This window comes from Sus scrofa, chromosome 5 (assembly GCF_054392235.1).
Source record: "Sus scrofa isolate SSC_HxYL_T2T_F1_AM1 chromosome 5, Sscrofa_HxYL_maternal_Yorkshire_Landrace_v2.0, whole genome shotgun sequence".
NCBI classification, from domain to species: Eukaryota; Metazoa; Chordata; class Mammalia; order Artiodactyla; family Suidae; genus Sus; species Sus scrofa.
The window spans coordinates 684,727-703,190 of record NC_139387.1 but is presented as its reverse complement, the minus strand read 5'-3'; the positions used below and the strand labels follow the sequence as shown (position 1 = coordinate 703,190).

Below are 18,464 nucleotides of genomic sequence, written 5' to 3'. Positions count from 1 at the left end.
GCGTCCCCGGTCCACCTGCGCCCCTGCTGCCGACCCCCGGGGCGTAGCCGCGACCCTCCTCCGCCCGCCCGCCCGCCTGCGTAAACCGGACCCCGAGGGGCGAGGTGCTCCCGGGGCGCTGGGGCTGGGGGCGCCGCGGGCGGGTCGGAGGTACGGAGGCGCCTCGTCCAGGGGCCCAAGGGAGGCTGGATGCCCTGCGGGGGCCGGCGCGCCCGCACCCCCCCACCCCAGCTCTGGGCCGGCTCACCCGCAGCGGCGCCTCTGCGGCAAAGGGCGGCGCGCGCGCGCCCTCCCCCGTGGTCCCGGCGGGGTCCACGTCCCCCGCTGGCCGTGCCCCAGAAGGTCCACCCCGTGCCCCCCGCTGTCATCTGGTCCCGGGCGTCTCCCAAATCCCACGCCTCCTCAGCCCACGCTCGCGTGACCCTTTCTCTCATCCCACATCCGATTCGGTTTTCCACCCCGCACACCGGGGGCAAGGCTCCCCGCACCCCCGCCCGACCGCCCGCCCCCGCGCGCCACGCCCCTCCCCGCCGCGCGTGCGGGGCTGAAGCTGATCCCCAGGGCCGCCTCCCCAGCCTGGCTCGTGGCCGCCGCCCCCGTCCCGGCCTGATGCTTTCTCTGTGCTGCAGAAAGCTGTACGCTTCAACACGCACGTGGAGAGTTTCAGAAAGAAAGATCCAGTCGCCTCCTAAAGCAATAAGCAGCCATTTGAAACAAGCATTGAAACAATCAGAATCTTATTGGAAGCGGCACTCAGGAAGGTTCTGCAGGAACCTACCGCTGCTCGCGTTTCGGCTGCAGCAGGGCGAACGCGGACATGCCGGCTCCGCGGCTGACGGCTGGCGGGGTGGATGCGCCCCGCGGATTCCACTGCCGCCCGCGTTGCGGGGTCCCATCGGCCCTCCCTGCCCGCGGAGCTGCCTCCCCTTCCTCTGGCGACCCTGACCCGGACACCCAAACCCTGGCCCCTGCACCAGCTCCCAGGGCTGAGTCCCAGCCAAGCCAAGCCTCTCCTGCTCAGCAGAACTCAGCTCACAGCTGCAGCCTGGCCCCTACGCTTCCTGCAAACGGGAAAATCTCCAAACTGCTGAACGTGCTGGATCCAGCAGCTCGGAGGGATCACCGGTTTCTTTGTTCCCTCCTGACTCAACTCAGGAGCTGTCCTTCTGCCCCCCATCCAAGGCCGGCCTTCAGTGGGGCTTCCTCCCCAGACTCCTCTTGTCCAGGTGGGTTCTCCTCTCCAGATGCTCATCATCCAAGCTTCCTGCACTTGGCCAGCAGCCGGTGACCGGCACTCCCTTCCTCCTGCAATCTCTCCTCCCTCCTCAGCTCTGACCCCCCCCACCTCACCCAGCCTCTCCTTATGCCGGCTGTGCCACACTGGGTCTCTGCTGCCACAGCAAGCTTGGCGAACAGAAGGCTGTGAGACGACACAGGCAAAGTCCTGAAGAGAGGGAGACTGGGCATGTGTGTCTGTACGACCCATCACTTTGCTGTGCAGCAGAAATTATCACAGCCTTGTAAATTAACTGTACTTCAATAAAACTTAAAAAAAAAAAAGCCCTGAAGCAAAAGAAAAGCATGTCAACCAAGAATCCTATAGCCAGTAAAACCATCTTTCAGAAATGAAGGAGAGGAGTTTGCGTCATGGCTCAGGGGTAATGAAAACGACTCGTATCCGTGAGGACACAGGTTCAATCCCTGGCCTCGCTCAGTGGGTTAAGGGCTAGTGTTGTCGGCAGCTACAGCGCCGATTTGAACCCCAGCCTGGGAATTCCATACATTGCAGGTGTGGCCCTCAAAAGCCAAAAAAAAAGAAGAAGAAGAAGAAAAGAAAGACAGAAAAATGAAGGGGAAAATAGGACTCTCCGGATAAGTACAGGCTCAGAGTTCCTTGTTAGTGGAGCTGCCGTCCTGGAAAAGCAGACGAGGGTCCTTTCAGGCTGGATGTCAGCACGCCGGACGGCAGCTCAAAGCCACAAGAAAGTACAAAACGTGGTACCTGCATGGGAGACGTTACAAGTCTGTGTGATTGCAGTTTGGGTTTACAACACCCATTTTTCCCGACACGACTTAAAAGGCAAATCATAAACCTCCGTGAATGGACACGAGTTGAAGATGAACCTGTGACACCACCAGGGGCAGGGGTGGGGCCGTGGGAGCAGAGCGTATACTCTTGAAACTAAATTGGTATTACTCAAAATAGATTTTTATACGTTGAGGTTTTCAGCTGTAATTCCCAAGGAAGCCATTAAGAAAAGAACCGGAGCCCAGACAAGGCAGGGACGGAGGAGCAGGGAAGAAACCATTCCGCCACGCAGAGAGCGGGAGCTGCGATGGAGTAAACCCTTTCTTTTCAGTAATGACTTTAACTGTGAGTGATTAAACTCTCCGACTAAAAGGCCGAGATTAGCAAAGACATCCAACCGTGTGCCGTGGCCCAAAAACTCACTTTACAAAGGTACCGAGAGGTTGAAAGCGAAAGGATGGAATGAGACATTCCACACAAATGGGCGTGAGAGCAGAAGCTGTGTTCTCATCACACGAAGTAAGCTCCACGTCCTGTGCCCTCGAGGACAGGCGTCATCCCTCTGGAGATCCGTGCGGAAGGGGTTGCTCCTGCCTGGCTCGTAAGAGAGGGGGAGACGCCCTCTTTGCAACCTCCTGCTGCTCAGCCAATAGGAAAAACGTGCCATTCTTTTCTGCTTTTGCGAAAGGACGTTCGGGGTGTTAACCCTGTGTCCCCAGGGGTGTCTGTCCACTAACTCCTGTCTTTGCCTGAGACCTGTGCTGCCGCGCTGCCCCCGAGACCGCCTCGGAAAGCATCCTGCTCCTGTTTCACTTTCTGAATAGCTTTTTATATCCTAGATAATTTACCGGTTTTGTTTTTTTGTTTGTTTGTTTGTTTGTTTTAACTTTTATGCCCCTCTTCTCTGCCTGGGACAGGGATCTGTTCTGATCACTGAGGGAGCAGCTCACAGAAAGTGCTGCATGAATGACTGGCTCCTCGTATCAGCAGGTGCCAGCTCCGGGCCCTGTTTCACTCGTAGCCAAGGTACCAAAGTCAGGACACCCCATGGTTCCACCTGCCTGCCACACCCTTCACCTGCCCCCCCACCCCTGTTAGAACCAGGCTCACGTGTCGCCAGGACCACTTCCTCTCAGTGGCATCCGTCCCACCCTTCCTATTTGCTCTCCCCGCCTCCTTCCCACGCTGGTACCGGGTGGTCCTTATCGGTTCCATATTGAGCTGTTTGTGGCCCGTCTTCCCCACGCACAGGTCAGGTCCAGGTAGGGTGGCCTGTGGCCCCACGCCTGGGGTTTGGATGGAAAATCCTGACCCGAGAAGCCCTCAGTGCAGGGCAGACCCGGGGGGGGGGGGTGTCCCCAGCTCTGGGGACAGTGCCGCTTGTTCTTCAAGCTGGGACACTGGGGCCCCCCGGGGGCTGCTCGGTGCCTGCTTGAGGAATGAATGAGTGAATGAATGAGGCACACTCGGACATCCGAAGGCTCACCCTGGCTAAGCCGTGAGCCCGGGCGGGGGCGGTGCGTGGGATGGGGTTTCCTGCTGCTGGGGGCAGTTACCCGCCCAGGCAGTGGAGGGGGGATGCCGGGTCCAGCTCGGAATCTGGCACTGAGTGCCACCACCACTTGGTGGCAGCACACACTGGACAGCAGGGCAGCTGGGGCCCTGAACATCTTTAGTCCCTGGAGGGCACAGCTGTCGCCTCTGTTTGCATCCCCCCACCCCCCGCCTCCCTGGCAGGGCAGCCACGTCAAGTTCCAGGAGCCTGCGACCAGTCAGTTCCCAGCAGCCACCCCAGCAAGTCCTCCCCGCTCCAGCAGGCAAGGATTCCTGGGGCTTCTCTTCCTGGGCCAGGGGACCCGTGGGTGGTCCTGGCATGGGGCGGGGGAGCAGGAACTTGGGGGGCACTGAGCCAGAGCTGGGATCTTGTGCCCCCACCTGGCCCTGTGCCTGGATGGGGAGGGGGCGCCTGGGGTCAGCGGGTCTCCAGAGCTTGGCAAGGGGTCCTCCGCTGAGCCCAAAGCCACAGCCCCAAGGGGCGGGAGGGAGCCTGGGGCTTGAGGGGTGGGCAGCCCATCGGTTGTCCAGGGGGCTGCCTTCGGGCCGAGTGGGTCCCACTCTCCCTCCCACAGACGGGGCGGTTGGGGCTGTGGGTGGAGGGCAGCAGGCTCCATCTGCTGTTGTCTGTGGCCCACCCTCGCCCCCGGCTGCGGTCATGGCCCCCGGATCCCGTTTTAGGAGGTGCCTCCGGGCCCTGTGGTCCCCCACCCCCACCCCGAGGAGCCGGCCTGCCCCGTGGACCCCGTCTCTGTCCTCACGGCGGGAAGCGGGCCAGCCGGCCAAGTGGCTCCTGCACGAGCAGCTCGCTGGCTTTGCGCGCAGGGCAGCAGCCCTTGTAAGCGGCAGGACGAGAAGGCCAGCGACCGAGGGACGGCCAGGCCGGGGCCTGGAGGTAGGTGTGCACTGGTGGATGGCGGCGTCCCTGCCCGTCCCTGTGTGCTCTGTGACCAGGCGGCAATGGCGACGGTGGCTGGGGGGCGGCCCGGTGGTCCTTTGCAGCCGGCAGGAGAGTCCTGTGAGGGCAGACCCCACCGGCCAAATGCTGGGCGACCTCGGGCCTGGGACACAGAAGTGGCATTGCAGGGCCAAGGGTTCCCCTGTGGTCCTTGAACACAGGTGGCCCATGGTGGCCGTCCGTGCATGTGACACATCTGAGAATGGCACCTGCTGGCAAGAGGCCCCCAAAGCCACCGGAAGCGGCCAGTCCTCGCTGGCCTGCTGGGGGCCCGGGGGGTGGTGCGGGGCTCCGGGTGGCCTGCCAGCCTCGGGTTCTTAGCAGAGCCTCTGAAGGGTGGAGGGCAAGCTGTGTGAGGGGCCGAGGGCCGGGGGAGGCCCAGCCTGGACAGCAGGGGCCCACCGAGTGTGTAGACCCCAGCCAATGAGGGGTGCTCTCAGCAGGAACCCGAGGTGGTCCTGGGCCCTCGGAGCCGCTCAGCTGCAGAAAGGGTGGGCCCACGCCCCGCACTCCAGGCCCTGGCCCTGGTTGTCCAGAGGGAGCCTGGACCGGGCTGAGATGGGGCAGGTCAGGGGCTGGGCCCTCTGGGGGAGGGGGCACCCCGGGCAGCCATTCAGTTGGCGCCCACTCAGGGGTTTCGGGGGGGCTGAAGGTCCTTCGTCTGACCTGAATCCATGCCTGGCCCAAGGGGCCCGGTGGAGCCACAGCCTCTGGAGCTCCGGCAGGGCCACAGGCCCCACAGTCAGGGGCCAGGCAAGGCCTGGCCTTTGCGTCAGAGCCTGGGGTCCAGGTGTGAGTTGACCCCTTTCCACAGCCCCACCATCGGGCCCTGGCGCTTGCTTCTTCTTGGCGAGACACCTGGCCTCAGGCTGCTGTCCCCTGGGTGGCAGCTGGGAGGGAAGAATGTGGGGCTGGCTCGAGCTGCCCGGTGCCCACCTCACCTGGGGCACTGCCACCCAAGCCCTCTCTGGGTGCCCAGTCCTGGCGAGCCGGTGCCCAGGGAGCAGGCGAGCGTCCCATGGCCAGGGCGTCCACCCAGACCCAAGAGCAGTGTCCGCCCCCCTGGGTCTCCCACTTGAGCGGCGCCCAGTCACCCGCACTCTCACAGGCCTGTCCCCGACCGGGGGACGCGCTCAGCACGGCCCCAGGCTAGCCCCAGGTCACCTGGCTGGCAGGTACTGGCGCCCCTGTCCAGACTCTAGGCCCCTGGCGGGGCCCTTTGGCCTGTGATCTATGGAGTGACCTTTGCTGGGGAACAAGACCCAGACCTGGCGGCGAGGCTCTGCTGAAGGGTCAGGGAGGGGGAGGATGCAGGTCTGGGGGCCTTTCCTGGGGGAGGTGGGCAGGAGTGGGGCTGCCCCGGAGCGGCCGTGACTCAGCTGTGCTCAGAGGGGGTGGGGGACACTCCGGGAGGAGGCCGCGGCTTCACTGCCACTGAGGCTTCCCGGAGGAGCCTCGAGCCCCCAAGTCAGGGCCGGGCCGGGCTGGCTGGCTGCGCCTCAGCCCAGAAGCCTGGCTCTGAGGTGGTTATCGGCCCCCCATCTCCTGTGCAGTGCACCCCCCCCCGCCCCGATCCTGACAGTGGGAGACGAGGGACCCCGGCCGGGCCGTGAGCAGAGGCTGGCGTCGGGCACTTGGCCTCTTGCGGCCCCGAGGGCTGTGCCAGGACTCACCGCACGGAAGGTCACACAGCTGCTGGGGGGCCGAGAAGTGGGCATCGGTCCTCCTGACCTGCGGGCCGGGCGGGGGGCATGGGTGGGCACGGCCTTAGTCCTGCCCACGCCCCTGGGAGAGGCGGGAGGTCCTGGGAGAGCAGGAGTGCGGGGGCAGCGGCACCCACCTGGATGCAGGTGCCGGGCGCACAGGCCTCGTCCTCGGGAATGTCCACGAAGGCCGCCACAGGCTCCTCCGTGGGGTCACCCTGGGCCGGGGGAGGGAAGGTCACAGGCAGCAGAGGCACAGGCCAGGCTGCCCCGCGTCCCCAGTCCCCAGGCCCACGCGTGTGCAGGGTGCATGGGTGCTCGGGACCATGGGGCAGGGAGGGGTCCCCTCCCTGATCCCAGGACAGTGCCCACCCCACCCAGCTCACTGAGGCTGCAGGGATGGCAGTGGCCTGGAGCACTCGGCGGCAGGCCGAGGGCCACGTCCCTCCTTGGTGACACAGGCACACCTGGAAGCGGGCAGGGCTGGGCGAGAAGAAGGCCACCCGGAGGCGGCCCGGAGCCGGGGCCGGCTGGACGGTCATCTTCCAGGCTGCAGGGGGGAGAAGTGAGGCCCAGCACCGCCCCCCTCCCAACCCCACGAAGCGGCCGCCTTCGTCATGAGCCTCCCTGACGGAGAGGCGTGTACACAAGCAGAGAGAAGGGCCTCTCACCTGGGAAGCCCAGCTGCTGGAAAGGGCACCTCAGCCGGACGCCCAGGCTCGTGGAGAACTGCAGGGAGGCCAGAGCCACAGCTGGGCCACGTGTGCAGGGACAGGTGGGGCAGGGCAGCCTGGGCCCCTTCTCAGCCCCCCAGGACGGGTTAGACTCCCCTCCCCCCCACTGCAGGAGCAGGAGGGGCTCCGAGGGGCTGCTGGGAGGCTGGACCCCAGGGCCGGGCAAGGCACAGGGGGACACGAGGCTGCAGGCCCCTCCCCAAGCCCTGGTGATGCGCGGCAGGCCGCGGCCCAGCCCACTCACCTTCAGGCAGAGCTGGGGCTGCGCGTCCACCAGCGGGTACCGCACCTGAGGGGGCTCATGTCAGCCAGCGCCCGGCGTCCCTCCCCTCCCTGTCCCCGCCCGGCGGGCACACTCACCCTGCCGTGTGCCGGCCGGCCGGAGTGCTCCAGCTCCAGGCAGGGGGCCCCTGGCCCTGGGCGCCAGCACAGGCTCACGTGGCCACTCACGGGGCAGGGGGGCTCCCAGCTCAGCGCCTGGCTGCCCGGCTGGTAGTAGACAGCGTCCCACAACGTCTCTGTGTCTGCGGGACCCTCCCCCCGGACTCGAGTCAGCTGGGCCCCACCGCAGCTGCAGGTGGACCACAGGCCCTGGCACCTGCTCAAGTGGCCGTTGGGCCAGGTCCAGGGACTCAGGGGCTTCTGTGGATTTCTGGGCCCCGGCCCCAAACTGGGGCTTTGTGTGCGGGACGGCTGAGCCCTCCCCCTGCCCCTGCCCTCTGTCCCCTAGCCTCAGCCTTCCCAGCTGGGTCAGGCCCGGCCCCACTCTGCTGGGCACCCCTGCCCCACCCATCTCCCACCCTTCTCTCCTCTCTCCCCACTCCCTTCCTCTGGCACCGCAGGGCACTTGCCGTCTTTGAAGGGGCAGGCCTGGATCCGCACCGCGTCGGGGGTCGCAGGCCAGGCCTGCGGGAGAGGCTGGGGTCAGCGGAGGGTCCCCCCATCTTTTTGTCCACTCCGGGCTGTCAGGGCCACACCCTCACTGACCTCAAGGCACAAGCATGGCAGCTCTTGGCTGTAGGGCAGGGAGACTCTCCGGGAGACCCCGTCTGCTGTCACCTGCAGCGGAGTGAAGGGCTCAGGCCCCGCCCTGGCTGGCAAGCGAGGTCCGGGGCAGACAGACAGACAGACAGACAGACGGGGCAGGGTGGGCCGGGCCTGAGCCAGGACAGGTGGGGCTCGGGCCGTGGGGTGGGGCTTGGAACCGGGCTCACCCGCACCGGGGCGCCCGCCTCCTCACAGGTGAACCGCTTGAGGCAGAGCCGCACGTAGTAGTCGGGGCCCCCGGGAGCCTCTGGCACCTGCACCAGAACGACCTTGTGGCTGCGGGCCACCCAATAGGAGAGCTTCCCTGCTGTAGGAGGGCAACAGGTGGGGTCGCCCTGGGGCCAGAGGTCACTGGGCACAGGGCTCCATCTTCACAGAGGAGAGGGAGGGAGTCTGACGGCCCGCCCAGGTGGTGACCCCTGCCAGACCCAGGCCTCTCGGGAGTCGCCCACCTGAGGACGCATCATTTCCCAAGTAGGGCGGGCAGACGACCCTAGTGGGAGGCCTGCGGGTCTTCCCGGGCGATGGGGCGGAGGGGGGGTCTCACCAAAGCAGTCCGGCACGTCCCTCCCCACGTCCTCGTCGCTGCAGTCTGCAAATGCAGGGCCATGGTGGGCTCGGCCCTCTGCCCCCAGGGGCCATGCCCCAAGCAGGGCTTCTGCCTGGAGGGTTTCTAGAAGTCCCTCCTCTCCAGGGAGGCTATGACCCCAAATTAAGCCACATGCCCTTGCTGGGAGCTGTCCGGAGGGGGGCCCTGCTCCCTGCCCTGGGTCCGGCCCATCCCGAGTCATGCCCTGGGGGGCTGGGTGGCAGCTGTGTCCATGCCTGCCCCCAGGGCTCCCACCTTCCACCTGGTACTGCTGGTCCAGCTGGATCCCGCAGAAGTGGGGGACGGTCCGCAGGGTGACGTAGAGGCTCTGGGCCACGCCCACCTCAAAGCAGTCGAAGTGCACCTGGAGCTGGGCAGGGACAGGTGTGAGCCGCGGGACCTGGGGGCGCCCTCCTGCATCCTTCCACCCCCCACCCCCCGGGCCAGCTCCACCTCGCACAGCCAGAACTCGGGGCCCAGGGTGGCCAGGAGCAAGCGCGGGGACAGCTGCTGCCGCCCGGCAAAGGCTGGCAGCTGGACGGGCAGGTCCGGGTCAGACCCCGGCCTCACCTGCTGCCCCCGCTGCAGCCGGCGGGAGGCCCTGCGGATGCGCACGCTCTGGCACTGCGTCTCCTGGGTGTCCAGGCTCACGGAGCAGGCCTCCAGGCCCCGCAGGCTCTCTGGGTGAAGGGAGGGGCCGGCAGACTGTCAGACGCCCTCCCTCTCCTCTCGGAAGTGTCCGCAGGCCCCCTGCCCTGCCCCGCCCCCGGCTGTCATGGGATTAAAGGAGCCCTGAGCCCCTGCCCCATTCCTGGGTGTCACCATCCCCCCTTGCGAGGCCGCCTCTCACCGTGCGGCATGAGGGAGGCTTGTACCCGCAAGAGCAAGGCGCAGCCATCAGGGGGGCTGCACTTCATGGCGGTGGAGAGCGCCAGGGCCTCCAGCACCGACCTGGACATAGACGTGGGGGGCTGCTGGCAGAAGCTGTTGAAGATATTTCCTGGGGAGGGAGAGGGAGGGTGAGCACCTCGGTTCCACGGCGGGGAGGCTCTGTGGGTGTTGGCTGTGTGTGGGGGCGGCTCTGGGGCTGCACAGTCTGGGGGTTCCCTGTCCCAGTGGGGTCAGGGAACCTGGCCCCTGGGGAGTGGTGGGCCCACCCTGAGCCCTGCTCGGACCTGTGTGTTGGGCACCAGGAAGGGGGCCCAGGTCAAGGCAGTGGCCTCACCTGTGTGTGGGCCGTACTGCTGTCACCGGGCCAGCAGGGGGCCGAGGAACCCACCCTTGGCAAGCCGGCAAGCCCCGCTGATTTCAGAGACAAGTAAGAGGAAAGGCCTGCGGGGGCCGGGACATGACCGCGAGGTCACTGCAGCCTGGGGCTCTGTCTGTCCACAGGCAGGCGGGACTGGCCTGAGGGTCAGAGCATGGGTGACAGCGGTCAGACCAGGTGTTGTGCAGGGAGCTGGCCAGAGCCGCTGCAGTGATAATGCTGGATCCTTAACCTGCTGAGTCACCAGGGAACTAACTCCCTGCTCAGTTTTCAAGATGGCTTGGTTCACAGAGACGAGCAATTCTTCCTTAAAATATATGAACGCATGGGTCTCACCATGGGCTGCAGTTCACGGCAATGCTTCTTGTCTCTTGAGGCTCGAATGCCACCCTCTGGGTGGCGCATGCTCCTCTGCTGGCTCCCACTGGCTTCGGAGCTGCCCCCGCCCCTTGGTGCTTCCTCACCTCTTAAGACAAGACGGCCCAGGCTCTTCTTGGCCATTTTCTGTCCCAGACTAGAGGTTGGTCACTTCTTTCAGAAGCCCTGCCTGGTTTCCTTTGTGAAGAGTGGAGTTTGGGGGCCGCCGGGAGGCTGGCGGCGGCGGCGTGGTCACTGGTTTTCCGATTCACGCTGATGTCACCGCGTCTGAGTGAGGGTTTCCAACGGCATCCCACCTACTTCCTTCATGCTGACGGTCCCGACTCTTGGGATCCCAGGAGAGAGTCCGATGAAAGTCGGTCCTGTCACCTGCTCTGTCCGCTCCTCGCACAGGTCTGGGCCGCGGCGCTCACGGGAACCGGCAGGAGCCTGTCCAGGCCCGGGCCCCCCAGTGTCCCCTTCTACGGGTGCTCCCCACCCGCGTCCTCAGAGCGCAGCCGTGACACACCGCACCGCCTCCCTTTCCACGGGGAGCCCCGGCTTTGCCAGCAGCCCTGGATTCAACTCAACGCCGGATCCTTGACCCACTGCGCTGGGCCGGGATCCCACTGGCACCTCCATGGAGACAAGCTGGATCATTAACCCGCTGCCCACAGCGGGAACTCCCTCACCCTGCTTCTCACACGGATCCCGTTAGGAGTCTGGCCGCCTGAGGCTCGCTCAGGAGAGTCCCCGGGACCCTGTCTCGAGGGTCCCTGCCCGTTGGCCATTCACACCTGAGGGTCAGTTCTCTGTTATCGAGATGTCTTTGCCACATAAGGTGGTGTGAACGTAAGGGGCAGACACCCTGTGGGAGCACTTAGAGGCTGTGGTGGCCCTCCCACAGGGCGCGCCTCTGCCAGGTCACGCGGGTGCAGCCAGAGGGAAAAGGCGGACTTGCTCTTTCCGTTTCCCAGCCCTCCCGTCTCCCGTCGGCACCTGCTCTCTTCTAGCCTCTGCCGCCCTCGCCCTGCTCAGCCTTTGCGGCCTCTCTGTGCAGAGCCGTCTCCCAGGTGGCGCGGTGCGGGGGTCTGGGCCCCGCGTCCACCTGTGCAGAGCAGGCAGCCCCTCGGGGTTGCCGATTGTGGGGTTCGGAGCACTCGGTCTGTCGGACACCCTCCTGCTTCTGCGGCCCGGACCCCGTGGCCCCGCCTTTGGAGCTTTGGTGCCGTCTCGTCTTGGGGCGTCGGAGCGCGCACCGCCTCTGTTTACCGCCTCAAGGGCTCATCACGAGCCAGCCGGGCAAGCCGCGCCCACGGCCACCATCTTCCGGGACAGTTTAGGAAAGAGGAGCAAGAGGGGACTCGCTCCAGAAGAAATCGGTAACTGGTGGGGGTGACGGAGACGTGGGCCTGGCTCAGAAACACGGGTGGGTCAGGAACCAGCCGCCCGGCGGGAACCCGCCGTGTCGGGGGCAGGGGTGGCGCCCGGGCAGAGGCATGGCCACAGCTGGACGTGCAGGTGTCGAAAGCTGACAAATGGATTCCTACCTCGCACCACACGGAGACATAAATTCTGGACGAACGAAAGCCCTAAATCTGAAACAGGAAACTCTGGTACAGACGTGGGGGAAACACAGGGGCAAGTCTGCATGCTTGACACACGGAGCAGGACCCGGGGTTCCTCCCCCAGGCCCCCCGCCTGCCTCTCGTCTGTAGAAAAAGGTTCATCGGGAATAGGTCTCATCAAGAGACGAGAAAACGTAGAAAGAAAGGAAAGCAGTCAACCAGGACCGAATAGTCTCGGTTCAGTCACCGAGCAAAGTCGAGGCCCCTTGGCGCCTCCTCTCGGGCTGCAGCTCCTGCTCTGAGCCCGTCCTGGGGGCGGCGCTGCAGACGCTGAAAGCCCCGCCCGACGGAAGATGCCAACCACGTGGTGACCAGACGGTGGCCAGGACAACCGCTGCCGCACCTCGGAGACCTGGCCACGGAAACAGGCCCAAAGGGACCCTGGGAATGAAGACGCACCGCCCTTCAAACAATCAGGATGCCGCTGGTCAGACCGCCTGTGGCCAGTTTCGGGGTGACTGACAGCTGACTGTGCTGTTTTGCAGGCAGCCCCTCGCCCCTATGCACCCCTGAAGCTTCGCTTTAAAGGCCCTGCCGCCTGACTGTCAGGGGGGGCGTCGGCCTTTTGGACAGGAGTCCACCCCCCCTCCAGGTGCCAGAATAAAGCCACCTTTCCCGTCCACCAGCCTCGCCTCTCAACTATCAACTCTGAGCTGTGAGCAGCTAGATCCCACTTTCAGTAAGAACCTCAGGGTTGGGGAGAATTTTTCTTATTTTTTCTTCCTTCCTTTCTTCCCATCTTTTCTTCTTATGACCACACCTGCAGCACATGGACGTTCCCGGGCCAGGGACTGAATCTGGGTCACAAATGCTGGCTCCTCTAACCCAGTGTGCTGGGCTGGGGATGGAACCCAAGGCTCCACAGCGACCCGAGCCCCTGCAGTCGGAGTCTTAGCTGCCCCACGGTGGGAACTCTGGGGATTGGGAAGAATTTCTCAAAAGATCCACGAAAGAGGAGGCTTGTACATATAATTATGCCGAAGTCAAAAGTGCTGGGTGGCACCGCAAGGCTGAGGAGAGAGCCTGGGGAGGTCTCTGTGACGCAGGCGACAGCCCCCACACGACAGCCCCCACAGGGACAACAGAGGCGGCAGCCGACCAAACGGGAGGGCGCACCCTTGTCTCAGTAACTTCGGAGACACACAGCGGGAGTTGGGGAAGCCGCGGCCTCACAAAATGTCCCCCCTGGTTCTTTATGACATCAAACCAACAGATGTCGTGAAGCCAGAGACCCCGCCACCCAGAGGCCCTGCTGGTGGAACGACAAGCCCTGGAATTCTTGATGCTGACGGAAGGTGGCTGGGCGGCCTGTACTGTCACTGACAGGGGTGGCCAGGGAGACGGGGAGGCCCCTCCCGGCCCCCCCACTGCCCCGGGACGCACCTGCCAGGTCCTCCCCCTCCCGGGCACCGCCGGCTCGCACGCAGCTCCTTGGGGTGGACACCGCGGGTCTGGGTCACAGAGGGGGGAGGGAACACAAGGGACCGAGGGTCTGGAGGGAGCTGCCAAGCAGTGACCACGACGGGAAGAATGTCACAGACAGAGCGCAGGAAAAAGTCAAAGAAAGAGGAAAGCAGGAAAGAAACGGAAGAAGGGGGAGAGGAATTCGACCGTGGTGTCCCTGTCGGGACAAGGACACTGCCTCAGTGAAGCCAGGGGTCAGTGGAGGAGGCGGGCCCACCGGAGGGACAGTCAAGGAGCCAGGCAACCCCCTTCAGGACAAATGAGCGCAGGAAAAACTCAAACCACGGGCTGGAAAGGGTGAGACGATGGCGCAAAAGCGGCGGCGAGACCGCGAGGGACGGAGGCGGCCGTGGCGGGGGACGCCAGGGCTCAGGGCGGAGCGAAAGCCTCTCCCGGACGTTAGGGACGAGCCACATGGGAGAGCCCAAAGCACCCTAGGGTCTGGAAGAGGGACGGAGGACAGGTGTCGCGGGGGCGGCATGGACGCCTGACGGCCTGGGGACAGGAGGAGGGCTCCCGGCCTCCGGGGGAAATGCCAGGTTGGCCTCCGACCTCAGCGGATGTGGCCAGAAGGTGGAGCCTTGAGCGGCCCTGGAGAAGCCTGGAGGGCGGCCACGTCCAGCAACCAGACTGCCTCTGGGGTGACCGATGACACTCAATGCCCGACGACCACTGACCGCTGGTCACACAAACCGGGGACACGGCCTGGGGGCGAGGGGAGTCTCATTCCTTAACCTTGGAGGGGCTTTCGAGGAAACGACCCCTCTTGAGGTGAAGAAACTTTAAAGTCGTGCCATTTCTTTGGTTTCTTTTTTCCTATGAAATTCAAGTCAAATACGGGTGTTCTCGTTGTGGCTCAGTGGAAACGAATTGGACTTGCACCTAAGGGGGATGCAGGTTCGATCCCTGGCCCCGCTCAGTGGGTGGGGGATCCGGCATGGCTGTGGCTGTGGCGCAGGCCGGCAGCTGCAGCTCCAATTGGACCCCTAGCCTGGGAACCTCCCTGTGCCATGAGTGCGGCCCTGAAAAAAAAAAAAAGCAAGCCAAAATTTTAAATGGAACGAGGTAATTTCACTTTTATAAAATATTTGTTTTCTCTAACAGTATATTTGCCTACAAACATGTCTAGAACAATGTTTTCCTAATGTAAATACTATTTATCTGTATATGAGGCTCTGGAGCAAGATTTAACTTTTCTCCTTAGATATCCCTTTTAATAAATATAAACAGTGCTTGCAAAGACCATGAAGTTATTTTAAAATGGGATGTCATGTCACACTGGGCAAAAATGGGAAATTCTGATAAGAGGAAACGGGGGTTTCCACAGATTGCTGGTGGGGGTGTAGACTGGCGTTGCCACTGGGAAAGGAATAAATTTCAATAAAACAAGAAGCATGACTTCTACACCTAGCAGGCCCACAGCTGGGCATGAGCCAGGGCCTTGCCCTTGTGCACCGGGCGATGGGCAGGGGCGTCCAGGGCCTGGGCCATGTGCGGTGGGCGGGGGAGGGAGACCCCGGCTGCAGGACAGACCTGGCTCCCGGGAGGACAAGAGGACCGAGGGCCAGAAGGACAGTGGGTCCCCCTCAGCCTGAGATGTACTCACGGTTCACGCGGCTCTTGCAGGTGAAGCCCTGGGGACAGAACAATGAGAAGGAGTGAGGGGTTGGCTCGGCCACCTCCAGTCCACCCCCAAACCTGCCCTGGGCGACCTGGACCCCAGGGGCTTCAGGCCCCACTGCCCCGGACCGCACGCCGACTCCCGCAGCGCTGCCCCCCCAACACTGACTGGCCTTCCTTGAGCCGGCGCTGTCGGGGTGCTGGGTTCGGGATGACAAGGGGGAGACACGACACAGTAAGTTATGTGCATGTCAGATGTGGAAAGGCACGTGGGAAAATAACAGGGCTCGGGGGCTGCAGCTGTGCCTGGGGTGGTCCAGTGGCTGCCTCGAGTGAGGGTTGGGAGCTCTGGGATGGGGGGCAGCCTGGGACCCCCTTTCCCGCTGGACTCTCAGCTTCCCAGGCAGAGGGGAGGGGACTAGGGACCCGGTTCAGACAGGGCCTGGGGGGTTGGTCCCAGTAGGTGGCCTGTGCCCAGGTTCCCACAGTGCCGAGCAGCAGAGCCCCAAACACCTGCATGGGGGGGGCCCGGGCCTGGGGGCTGCAAGGGGGCTCTGCCGGACAAAGGGCTGCACCCACCTGGTGTCCTGCCCAGAATATGACTGAGCAGGTGGGCAGAGGGCAGGGCAGCCCAGTTCCGCAGGCCAAGGGGACACCCAGGGACAGACCAAGCAAGGCTGAGTGGCGGTGGGTGAGGTCCACGGCCCCGAGTGGACTAACAGGGGATACCTGCCTCCGTCCCACAGCGTCTGATGCTGGGAACCAGCGCCGGGCGGCCTCCCACCTACCGGGGCCTGCTCCCATCTCCCACCCCCAAGCTGGAGGGGCTCCCCGGAAGCAGAGCCCTTGGAGGGCACTCCTGCAACCTGGCCCTTGGGCACTGCCCACCCACTAGGGACCTCCTGCTCTGCCTGGGTCTGAAGACCACACCTGACTGGGCTGGGTTTTGCAGGCTCATGCGGTCTGGTGAAAACTCCCCCTCAGGGCCCAGCAGACACAAATGTCAGCAAACCTGTGGCTGCCGCCCAGGGAACCTGGTGTCTCTGGGGCTGGGAGTGGGGGTGGCAGGACGGGGTTGGCGTGACGCCCTGGGGGGGTGTCGGGGCGGAGACAGAGCGGTGCCCCACCCGCCCCAGGGGAAGGGGGTTTCCGTCGGGCTTTTTGGGGCTTCCCAGGTTGGCAGGGTGGCGGGGACCTGCCCGCGGGGCAGGGCGGGTCCTGCACACTTTCACCATGCCCGTGCCCGGGAGGGTGCCCCTAACCGCCCCACCGTGCCCCAGGCAGCGGCCCTGCCCCCAGACCCCACTGAAGACGTGCCCAGGCCCAGAACAAGGGGGTGCGGGGGAGCAGCAGCCCCCACCCGCCATCCAGGGCTTCCTGACCCCCGTCCTGTTGAGACCCACCCCGCCACCCCAGCAGCGACGCCCTTCCCTCATCGAGGCCTTGCAGGCTCTCGGGCTGCCCCTGCTTCCCTAATCCCACCGCCCAGCCGGCGCCAAAGCGGCTGGAACTCCATGCCCCCCGCCAGGCCCCTGGCCCCGCCCTTCCAGGATCCAGGATTCTCTCTCCTCCTCGCAGCCCTCGCCCGAGGACCTCGCCCTGGCCTCCACTCACTGCCCGGCTGCCCCCAACCTCAGTTCTCCGCATCTGACCCTTTCTTCCAAATTCGAGTTTCCTGCCCGAAAACTTGCCCCCAGGCCCCCATCCCAGGAAGCACTTCCATCTCTTAAAGGTCCATCTTAGATTTCCGTTTCCTTGAGGTCCGGGACCCTCAGGCCGTCCAAGTCCACCTCCACAGGGGACCCCAAAGCAGCCCCACCCCGTGATCCATCTCCCCCGAAGCAGGCCCAGGCCCCATCCCCAGCTGGCTCCTCTGCAGCCACCGGTCCCCTCCAACAGCCAGAAGGATCACCGCCCCCCCGTGCCTCCCTGCACCTCTGATCTGAGCCCAGCCCCAGCCTCTGAGCTCCTGCCTGGCCTGGCCACCTGGACCCACTCTGTCCATCAACGAGCCCCCCTGGCCCTCTGCTGGACCCACTCCCAGACCTCAGGGAGCTGCCTTTCCTCCTGACAGTGTTCCCTAGTGTCCCCCAGGGGGCCCGGCCACTGCCCCGGAAACGTGCCCGTGAGCCCTCGCTCCAAAAGTGCCCTCTTCCTGGCCTCACCACCGGGTGTCTTGTGTTTCCGCAACTAGGACAGGAGCTCCGCGGTCAGGGGCTGCCTCACTCCCGCTGTCCCCACACAGGGAAGAGCACACAGCAGGTGTCATCAGGGCCACAGCCCGGCCCCCCACGCAGGGCCCCCCGGGGACACAGTCTTCTCAGGGCAGGTGCTGCCTGTGGGGAGCTTCCCATGAGCTGAGCCAGTGAATGTCTCGTGATGACCTGGCTGCAACTCCTTCCCGCCCAGGAAGAGCGGCTCCCGCAGCGTTCCCTCAGCACAGCATCCGCAGGAGGCCCAAGCGCTGCTGCCTGCAGCCCAGCGCCCTCGATGGGGACACCAGGCTCCGTGAATTCGGGTCCTCGGATGCCCAAGCAAGCACTTCCCAGAGCAGAGCCGCAGGGTCCAGCCCCACACCTCACAGGGATTCCCCAGGACCCCAGACCCCCCTCAGCCTCCTACCACCCACTGCCCCGGGGCCTGGCACCCCTCCCCTGTCCCCAAGCCCGTGCCCACCTGCGGAGGAACCAGGGTCCACAAGCGGAGAGCCTAAGAGGGGGGCAAGCTCACCTGAGAACAGGAGAGGCCACATTCTGAGACCCTGGGGACCGCCAGGCTCTGGTAAGCGCTCCAGGTCAGGGAGAGTAAGGCCACTGCTTGCCCAGTCAGCATCTGGCCGAAGGACGTGACTGCTGTGTGGGAGCTTGCAGGATGCCCCGTGGCGGCAGCCCCTTGCCCTCCCAGCCTGCAGCTCCAGCCCAAAGACAAACAGGAGCGAGCAGGCGTGAGTTTGCTCCCTGGGGCAGACACTCCCTCCACAGGGCTGGCCTCCTCACAGCCCCATAGCTTCCGCCCCAGCAGGCGTTTGCTACCACCTGGACTCTGGCCAGAAGCCTGCGGAGTTCCTGGGCTGCCAAAGGGGACATCCTGGAACTCGGAGTTCTCGTGGCTCAGGTAACCGGGCTCTGCTGGGACTGGCGGCTGGCGCGGCGCTGGCTGGGGGCCTGTGGGCTCAGGGAGCCTCCCTGCATGCTGGCGTCCCCCTGGAATCCCTCACCCCAGAGGGCAGCACCCCGTGGCCTGTAACTCTGGGGCTTGGCTTCTGCTGGGGGTTCCCTCTGCTCCTTCTCCCATTTTCCCAGCAGAGAAGTCTCCCGGCAGCAGCTCACAGCATCCTGTCCACCTCCAACCCCGGCCGCGCGGGCAGCGCAGTAGGAGGAGAGAGCCAAGGCGTGGCTCCGGGCCCCTGGGTCTCTGCTCCCTGTGTCCAGCCCCATCCTGCACCTGCTGGAGGACAGGACTGGGAGTGCACTGTCCCATGGGGGCGTGCAAAGGGTGAATGGCTGGAGAGTCC

At 64.7% G+C, this 18,464-nt stretch overlaps 1 protein-coding gene across 8 annotated transcripts; it reads right to left on the bottom strand.

Annotated features, from left to right (window-relative positions):
• Positions 1 to 720: 720 nt before the first annotated feature.
• On the bottom strand, positions 721 to 17,947 carry IL17REL (interleukin 17 receptor E like). Of its 8 annotated transcripts, none has more exons than XR_014845557.1 (18): positions 17,681 to 17,901; positions 14,937 to 14,964; positions 9,465 to 9,614; positions 9,185 to 9,294; positions 8,870 to 8,984; positions 8,573 to 8,617; positions 8,193 to 8,332; positions 7,966 to 8,037; positions 7,830 to 7,884; positions 7,339 to 7,502; positions 7,223 to 7,267; positions 6,916 to 6,973; positions 6,631 to 6,794; positions 6,382 to 6,462; positions 6,215 to 6,272; positions 5,208 to 5,431; positions 2,453 to 4,599; positions 1,583 to 2,002 (listed from the first exon to the last, which is right to left on the bottom strand). XR_014845557.1 is itself a non-coding variant. In XM_085025341.1 (16 exons), the coding sequence occupies exons 1-16, from the start codon at positions 17,780 to 17,782 to the stop codon at positions 5,406 to 5,408; spliced, it is 1,413 nt and encodes a 470-aa protein (XP_084881467.1). In that variant the 5' UTR covers positions 17,783 to 17,901; the 3' UTR covers positions 2,188 to 5,405. The 8 variants fall into 8 exon arrangements, 1 of the variants encoding a protein (XP_084881467.1); XR_014845559.1 differs by lacking the exon at positions 1,583 to 2,002 and having other exon boundaries at positions 2,432 to 2,623; positions 3,222 to 4,599; XR_014845553.1 differs by having other exon boundaries at positions 721 to 2,002; positions 2,453 to 5,431; positions 17,681 to 17,947.
• Between the last annotated feature and the right edge of the window lie 517 nt (positions 17,948 to 18,464).

What these genes read in the sequence shown, in the direction of transcription:
- IL17REL (XM_085025341.1), bottom strand. Translation starts at nt 17,782, where the DNA reads ATGCTGACTGGGCAAGCAGTGGCCTTACTCTCCCTGACCTGGAGCGCT. An exon ending in AGCCTCCCTCATGCCGCACG is followed by an intron (nt 9,295 to 9,464) that starts GTGAGAGGCGGC and finishes CCCTTCACCCAG; the next exon opens with AGAGCCTGCGGGGCCTGGAG. An exon ending in CTGCCATCCCTGCAGCCTCA is followed by an intron (nt 6,463 to 6,630) that starts GTGAGCTGGGTG and finishes CCCCCGGCCCAG; the next exon opens with GGTGACCCCACGGAGGAGCC.